We start from the raw sequence: 8,678 nt of genomic DNA, 5'->3' as shown, positions 1-8,678 counted from the left end.
AAGACCCACTGCACCAAGTTTTTATTGTGAATTCTACAATTAGTCGAGGTGTATATGACACAATGCCTTATTCAAACATGCCTCAGTTGCGTCAGGATTTACTTAAGAATATGAGAATGAGGACTGACAGACTGATTATTGAAAATTATTGCCAGCACCAGTGGCTTAGGAGTAATGGTTCTCCTCACTGCAAAACTCCTCATTTTCCGTATTGATTTCTTATTCTATTGAAAACCATTCACTATTTACATGTTATATAGGGTTTTATCATCAAATAGCGAAGGACAAATAATTTTTTTCTTTTAACCATCTTACAATAAAAGGATCATGAAAAACAAATTTTGGAAAAGTTATTATATTACATATTTTGTACAGTTTCTTTAATCATTTTTTATTTACATTTCCCCAAAAGTACAATCTTAGAAATATCTCTCAAGTTTATTTATATTCATGCAATTCAAATGATAATTATTTATATACATTATATCTCTCAGTCAAAATTAATGAAATACTGCAAATTATGTACATTCAATCCTCAAGTGCATGGTAAGCTTCAAATGTCTCCACGTGGTTTATTTAATGCCCCATTGGGGCAATTCTCTCATCAGCTCTTGTCTGTTAATCAAACCTAAATTTGGGAGTCATTCACATACACAAAATCATGAGAAATTGTTATTCAGTAATTGAACTTGACAGGACAACTGATCTCATATAAGCATTTAAAAGATGATGTGCTTCGAACTAGACTTATATTTTCAGTGCCTCCACAGGACCCTAAATAAGCAACACAGAAACTCACTTCACACGCTACGAGGAATAAGTCCATAAATATCTCTCTCCCATAAATGCTTAACACCTTGGAACACTGTCGTTACCATTATTAAAGACATAACTTATAATGCTTGAAGGTAACACCAAGAATGTAAAATATATATATAAAATAAACAAACAATAATAAACAATGTGTAATAACTTAACCCTTGGACTGCATCTGATTTTATAACCCAAGGCAGGTAAAGACAAAACTGAAGTTTATCTCCACTTCTTATCTCTCTTTTTTTCCCTTGATGGTTTGACTTTTTTTCCCATGTAAACCTGAGACCTATACAAACTCAGGTCTATGATGCATCCTATATGCATTCTTTTTTAAGTTTTTTGAAATATGTAACATAAATCATGGGGGTACATTTCTAAACGACTGAAAGTATTACAATGCTTTGTGCTGGCCTGACTCCATGTCTCAATCAAATATATGAGTGGCCCTTAAGGGTTAGATAATTAAAGAATGCTGTGATAAATTTCAAAGGCTGAATTTCATTCACACATGACCCACATCGAATATTTGATACAGTTTTTATAAGTGTAATTACTACAAATAGTCCAATTAGACTAAGGTACACCATATCCTTAGTGGTTGACATTTCTTGTTTAGCAGAAAAACTTATTTCAACTTTTTAACTGGAACTGAACAAGATCCTGTTTTTCTTTAAAAGGTTATCTAAAGCATAAATGAGATTATATCTGCATACAGAAATATAAGTAAAATTACTATATATATACATATATATGTGTATATATATGTATATAAATATCATATATGTATATGTACATAAGTGTATATACATATGTATATGTGTATATTTTTTTGTTTGTTTGTTTTGGAGGACATTAGATCTGATCAATAAACTTTCCTGTCTTGTGATACTGGATTACTACTATCAACTTTTTCTAATAGACAAGCAGTTTCTTTCTTAACAGGTAACGCCATCCTCAGTAAAGTAAAAATACTGATCAATAATAAATTAAACATTTATGTATTTACACCATAACAAAGATAATAATCAGTAAGCAGATCATCTAGACATGAAAACTGTACAAGAGAGTTAGAAAGAGAGAGAAAAAAACATCTTTTTCAACTACCAGTATAATCATTACATATCATCTTTATTCATCCACTTTGTGTTGTGAATTCCAGAGTTTTGTATAGTGCCCATCAAGCGCCAAGAGCTGGTGATGTGTCCCGCGCTCCTGAAGCCTACCCTCAGCCAACACAAGGATTTCATCCGAATCCATGACTGTTGACAAGCGATGAGCAATGCAGATTGAGGTTCTTCCCTTGGTTGCATGGCGCAGAGCTTCCATTATACTCTAAAAAAGAAGAAGAAAAAAAGAAGATAGGTATTGTTAAATCAGTAACTAATTATTAGCCTGCACAATTAACTCCCCAACCAAACTATTACTCAAAATCCCACTAAAGACTATATGAAATTGAGGAAATCCCTGAATGTGTCCTACTTGTTCTGTAATGGAGTCTAGCGAAGAAGTTGCTTCGTCAAAAACTAGTATCGGTGCGTTCTTCAGGATGGCTCGTGCAATAGCAACCCTCTGCTTCTCCCCACCTGAGAGTTTCAGGCCACGTTCACCAACCTGTGAATCAGATCAAAGTAAATAAAAAGGCAAAATAGAAGAGGTAGACGAGGAGGTAAAAGCATTGTTATGTGAGCCACAATAACAAGAATGAAGGGGGAAGAAGAGGAGAAAGAGTAAGAAAAAAACAAGGAGAGAGCAGTGCTCCCACAGTACTTTTACTTCAACTTCTATAATTCAACAAAACTCTTCTAAACACAGGCATCTTTACATAAGGCCACCTGATACCCCAAGTGAAGTCCTACCTGAGTGTCGTAGCCATTGGGCCAGCTCTGGATAGATTGGTGGATATCAGCTAGTTTAGCTACTTCCTCTACTTTGCTGGCATCTGCAGACAGGTCACCATAGTGGAGGTTGTAAGCTATCGTGTCATGGAAAAGCACACAATCCTGTAACAGAAAAAGTATCAGTTATATACGAGCCTAAAACAATTAAAAGTTCCATAGTATTTGTTTTAAGGAACAATAACTACCAACATTATAGCTAGTAACTCACACTTTGAAAGAATGGAAGTTTTGTGTTAAAAAAAGGAATAACATATTGTAGAATCTGACTTTTGTGTACGATTCCAGAATTGCTATTACACTTCAATCTGTAAACACAACAGCAAATTTTTCTCAGTATACATAGAACATGCCATGCAAAATGAGTTACCTTGCATGCACATACTCCTCAAATGAAAAAAAAATTAATCTATAAAAATACAAATCTAAATCTATATCCAATATCCTGTTAAATAAAATCAACAAACATCAAATATAACAATGATGCATTTATCAACTCGACAATCAAACAACTGGAAGACAAACAAATCATCACATACTTGTGGAACCACCGCAATGCTCTTCCTCAGGCTGTCCAAGTCAACTGAATTAATATCTTGTCCATTTATTGTAATGGTCCCAGTCTTTGGTTCGTAAAAGCGATACAACAGACGGATGACTGTCGATTTTCTGAAGAGAGAGGTAAACTGTATTCATTGAAACACACATCAGGTTATTCATAAAAATTCAACATTATTACACCATAACATTACCAAAACCCCAACTTCATGAGAATATACACTCTAACAAAATCAAACAAACAAGTCTTTATGGTACTTCTTATGCAGGTGTCAGAGAAAAAGACCTTACCCAGAACCCGAACCACCGACAATGGCAATTTTCTTTCCAGCCGGTACTGTAAACGTTAGGTCACTTAGGATGGGGTAATTTTCATTGTATTCAAAGCATACATTGTTGAAAGTAATGTCTGCATTCTGAGGAGTCACTTGTAGAGGTACACAGTCTGGGGCATTCTGTAACAGATGAAAACACAAACCTTAAGTTTTTTTCTGTATATGTAAAATAATGGTCATAATGAGATGAATGCAAGATTATAAATCTTATGTCCTCACAAGAAAATTAAAGATCACATATACAATCAATAATAACAAAATAAATAAGTAAATAAATAAATATATATATATAATTTCAACCAAGTAGAGATAATAAATATGGAAACAGTACCTTTATAATAGCTGGCTGTTTCATCAATGTGAACATTGTTTGCATGTCGATAAGCGCCTGACGAACCTCACGGTAAACAGACCCCAAGAAGTTGAGAGGCAAGGACAGTTGGAATAACAATCCATTGACCATCACTAGATCCCCCACGGTCAAATTACCTACACAAGTGAGAAAAGTTATCATAACACTATGCTTACATCACAACACCTGTATCAAAACGGCTAAAAAAATAATAAATAAATAACAGACCAAGAAAGACAAGCCAAGATAAAACAAAACAAAAAAATATGTAGCACCAAACCTTACCATTAAGAATTTCTTTCGTTGCTAGAACCATCATAGCTGATAAAGCAACACTGAATATTGCATTCTGTCCCCAGTTGAGCAAGGCTAGTGAGGTAGCTGTCTTCAGAGATGCCCCTTCATATTTTTTCAAATATTTGTCATACTCCTTGGCTTCATGCTCTTCATTGTTGAAATACTGTACAAAAAAAAAAAAAAGTCATAATCCATTATTAACCAAACATTAAATAAATTCTTTTTCGAATAGTCACTATCCAGTTATACACATGAAATACGTAGAAAGTAAATAAAAACTTGATATCCTTTTCTTTTAATGTCTATATTTAGTGACTGCTACACAGAACAAGTTTGTCAGGTTACACAAACCTTCACAGTTTCATAGTTGATAAGTGAATCAATAGCTCGATTCCCTGCCGCATTTTCAGCTTTGTTCATATCCACCCTAAACTTAGTTCGCCACTGTGTTATACCCAGAGTAAAGGCTGCATATGCCATTATTGAGGCCACAGTTACACCTGCAAATTCCCAACCGCATTTGTATGCCTGTAGACAAAATTTACAAACATTTTTATAAGAACATCTTACTATCTTTTTTCTTTAAACATCAATCATTCATTATCCAAACATAAATAAAACATCTTCTTCACTTACCAATATCCCTGCAACCAAGCTAACTTCAAATATTGTGGGCACAATATTGAAAACAAGTGCCGACATGACAAAATTAATTCCCCGACTCCCTCGGTCAATGGCTTTGGATAGTGCTCCTGTTTGCCGATTCAGGTGGAAGTTCAAGTCAAGACTGTGAAGGTGAAGGAACACGTTGCCAGCAATCTTTCGGATAGAGTTCTGTGCCACCTTGGCAAACACTGCATTACGTAGTTCATTGAACCCAGCCGCTCCAGTGCGAGCAATGCCATCTGTTGAGGTACTGCATTATCAATTACTTTAAAAACTTAACATTATGCAAACCAATGCTGATAATTTGAAATGAATTAGGTTTTCTGACAAAGATATTTCATATCAAGGAATTCTAGACAGTGACCCCTGACATTCTGAATTCAGGTAAATAGTACAAGGTAAGAAGGTATCCCTATCATACACTCTTCTAAAACACAACATATAACTATCTCAGAATAAAAAGAAAAGAATTCTCACATCCTATCATCAGTGACACAGCTGTAGCAGCAACAGCAGAGGCAGGTTCAGCTACTGTCAACAGGTTGCCAGTGTGTTCATTTAGGTAGTTTATGCCATCCTTGAAGATGAAAGGGACTTGTACGTTCAGAAGCTTAGCACCAATAAGCAGGCTGAGCGCTGTTAGCACCCTCCCCTTAACTGCCACATTGCCCTGTTAAGAGGAAGAACTAGGTTAAATCTACAGCAAATAATTTTTTTTTCTGTATTTGCACAATATTTCTAAAATGTAAGTTTTCAGATTTTTCTTCTCTTTTCAATAACATAAGATATTCATGGCTATGAATGTTGAGGATAATGAAGAATGTGGGGAGACCTAACAAGACTGAGAGACAATATATTGTATGAAATTCAAAGGAAAGAAAATAAAGGAAAAATGCACAAGAAAAGAAAGGTCATGAAAGGTAGAATGAGACACCAAAAGTCCCACTAATAAAGGCAATATCAATCCATCAATGCATGTCTGTCCATAAATCATAACACCTTACTCTTTTCTCATACTTTCGGCCAGACGTAAGAAGCCAGGGCCCCAAGCATCTCTCTCCCCGTGACCTCCTTCGCTGAGACTCCCACGTATTCCCGGGAGAGTGCACTGGCTCCTGGGTGGAAGCAGTTTCGCACCCCTAGTCTCTTGTGGGTCTTCCATACTTGTACCTTCGATGTGAGGGGCCCTGTTGCACCTGCCCAGTGGGAGCTTAGTGCAACCTGTACAGATAGAAGACATTTATCAGTATTTCAAAATAACAGTTGGTCAGGTCAGTTTCCTTCAGCATATAAATGCGAAAAAAAAGTATTTTTGTCTTCATACTTAACCCACTTACGACGGGTGTCGTGCATATGAGACACCCAGAAAAGTAAACATTACAGTGCAACGCTAGATCAGAGCTACTGCTCTGATTTTGTTACCTGTGGCGGGCAACAAAACCACCCAGAAAATATTATTTTCGGCTTGAAAATGTACTGTTGCTAGTGGGTTAAGGGTTACTTACATTATTATCATTATCACTAATATCATCACCATCCTACAAACAAGATCACCAGTATCCCTCTACAGGTGCAAAAGGTCAATAATTCTAGTTTAGATTCAAGTACCCAGGAAGAAGTAGTGGTGGGGTGGGAGGACCTTGTACTGAGATATAATACATGTTTACTTATCTGACAATTACAATATCTGCCATAGTGTTATTTATTTCTTACTATGACAGGAAGTGGATAGTAGGATAGTAGGATCAAGACATTTTTTCTATTTCTTTTCTGTTGTCTATTGCATTTGCTTTTTAATGGATACACAAAAAACACTATTTTTCCTTGTTATGATTTATGCATATACAAAGCCCTTGCCCTCATCATATTACCTTATTAGTATTCTATCACTGTTGCTACCATTACTACTATCAATGTCATTACATCATACAACATACAGTCATCCTGTTAAAAAAAAGAAAAGAAAAACAACTTCCCATACACATCCAAGATACTGGAAAAACACAAAATGATGCACATTAAACAATATCAAAGTCTTGTCATTTCTAGAGAGAAAGAGAGGGGGAGTGGACCAAATAATAGACTACTAATTCACAGAATAAGCTAAATGTATGGATCAAATCATATCTGTCATGAACAAACAAGGAAAAAAATCCCTGTCACTATACACAAGGCAATAATACCAGGAAAGTACAAGATACCTAGGTTATGTAAATGATAATCACATGATAACTACAAGACAGGGACGTTCTGAGCAAGTTAATTAGCTACATTCAGCCGAGGAGTACGACGGCAACTTAGGATGCGTAGGAACTTGATCAGGGTGAACTTGAATGAACAGAAAAAAAGGAACAAAAAGACAGATAACACAGAAAGAGCAGCATTCAAATCAACTTTTAAAATGAATCAGCTACAATTTTTTTCCCTAACTGAGGAAGAATGACAGTTGGGTGAAGATAAAAGATATTATCTCAGAAATTTGATTTTTTTTTTTATATCTAGTGACGTAAGAGGAACTGCTTGTCCTCGCCTGATTCACTTCATATCCTCCATCCCAACTTACCTATAAATATCTTCCTCTTCTGAATTACATTGGGTCTTGGTCATTGCCCTGAACTTTCATGCAGCTTTCAAGTAACTCGAACAATACACTTCCGTCATTTTTATCTTTTCTTTATCTCTGCAATGGTAGTCCTCATTTCCACTCTGATAATTATCTCTCAGCATGTACTGGATAAAGCTCTATCAACCTATTCGTGAGTTTCTTCAAGCTAATTCATATAACATATTTCCCCCCACTAATTTCCAAATCTGAGTAAATACATTTCAAATCAACAACTTTCTATAGCAAACAGAATGACCAAATATTGCAACAAAACAATTACTTTATCATCTATTTTTACAGCCTTATGAAAACAATATTCTACTTTCATTTTCAGCAATGTAACACCATGAATCTTTCTGGGTAAAAACTGCTCCTATATAATTCAAAGCCCTTTTAAAATCTGGGCCCACCTGCCCTCAATAAAGTTCCTTGACACCTCAAAGCATTAATCTTATCAATGACCATAACTGATTTTCTTTCCAATTTATCTGAATTCCCAAGAAAAAAATATATCATTACAAGACTGACTTGTTTTAAGAAACCTTTTATTTATGTATCCAATACTCCAAGTTTTTCTTCCACTAAAAAAAAATGGCTATATTTTATATTGAAATAATAGCTATTTCTTCTTCCTCAGTTCTTTCTTTAACACCTTTTAAATTAATCCCTACCTGCCTTCTAACTAAACTACAAAGGCAAGTCACAGCCTCAGTTACTTAAAATTCAAAAAATGCAAATACAAATATGCATGAAATCTAAACGCATGCTCTTAAGCCTGAAACGGACGATTCCAAAAATGTGATGAAGATACTTACTTTGCATCCATCCTTTGCAGATATAAAATAAAAACAAAAAACAATTAATTAATCAGACATACAAAATCTCTTGGAAATCCAAAATCATTGCAAATCCCAACCAGAACTCCTCTACTCCAAATCCAGAATGAATAATTCAATTATCACAGTCAGTGCTATACTATGCTTCTCTCTTCGTACAGCAACCATAGAACATAAAGCTTAATAGCAAAGAGTTAATTTAGTAGGCTCTAGTGACCATGCCTTATTTCCCCATTCCTTGACTTTGCAGGAAAATAAACAATTTTCTAGTGCTATTAATATCTATACAGTTTTATTGTTATTGACAATATGATAATT

At 35.0% G+C, this 8,678-nt stretch overlaps 1 protein-coding gene across 1 annotated transcript in view; it reads right to left on the bottom strand.

Annotated features, from left to right (window-relative positions):
* Nucleotides 1-339: 339 nt before the first annotated feature.
* ABCB7 (ATP binding cassette subfamily B member 7) overlaps nt 340-8,678 on the bottom strand; it is a 13,476-nt gene continuing 5,137 nt past the window's right edge. Inside the window, exons 2-12 of the mRNA XM_070114704.1 lie at nt 5,937-6,140; nt 5,397-5,589; nt 4,890-5,158; nt 4,605-4,781; nt 4,242-4,416; nt 3,936-4,093; nt 3,561-3,724; nt 3,251-3,380; nt 2,673-2,816; nt 2,296-2,427; nt 340-2,148 (exon numbers count right to left, since the gene is read on the bottom strand). Coding sequence (XP_069970805.1) covers nt 1,945-2,148; nt 2,296-2,427; nt 2,673-2,816; nt 3,251-3,380; nt 3,561-3,724; nt 3,936-4,093; nt 4,242-4,416; nt 4,605-4,781; nt 4,890-5,158; nt 5,397-5,589; nt 5,937-6,140 — 1,950 coding nt within the window. The 3' untranslated portion in view covers nt 340-1,944. The remainder of the gene's footprint in view (nt 2,149-2,295; nt 2,428-2,672; nt 2,817-3,250; nt 3,381-3,560; nt 3,725-3,935; nt 4,094-4,241; nt 4,417-4,604; nt 4,782-4,889; nt 5,159-5,396; nt 5,590-5,936; nt 6,141-8,678) is intronic.

Source organism: Penaeus vannamei, chromosome 3 (genome assembly GCF_042767895.1).
Source record: "Penaeus vannamei isolate JL-2024 chromosome 3, ASM4276789v1, whole genome shotgun sequence".
Classification (NCBI taxonomy): Eukaryota; Metazoa; Arthropoda; class Malacostraca; order Decapoda; family Penaeidae; genus Penaeus; species Penaeus vannamei.
Note: the sequence above shows the minus strand (reverse complement) of the source record. Positions and strands in the feature narration are given on the sequence as shown.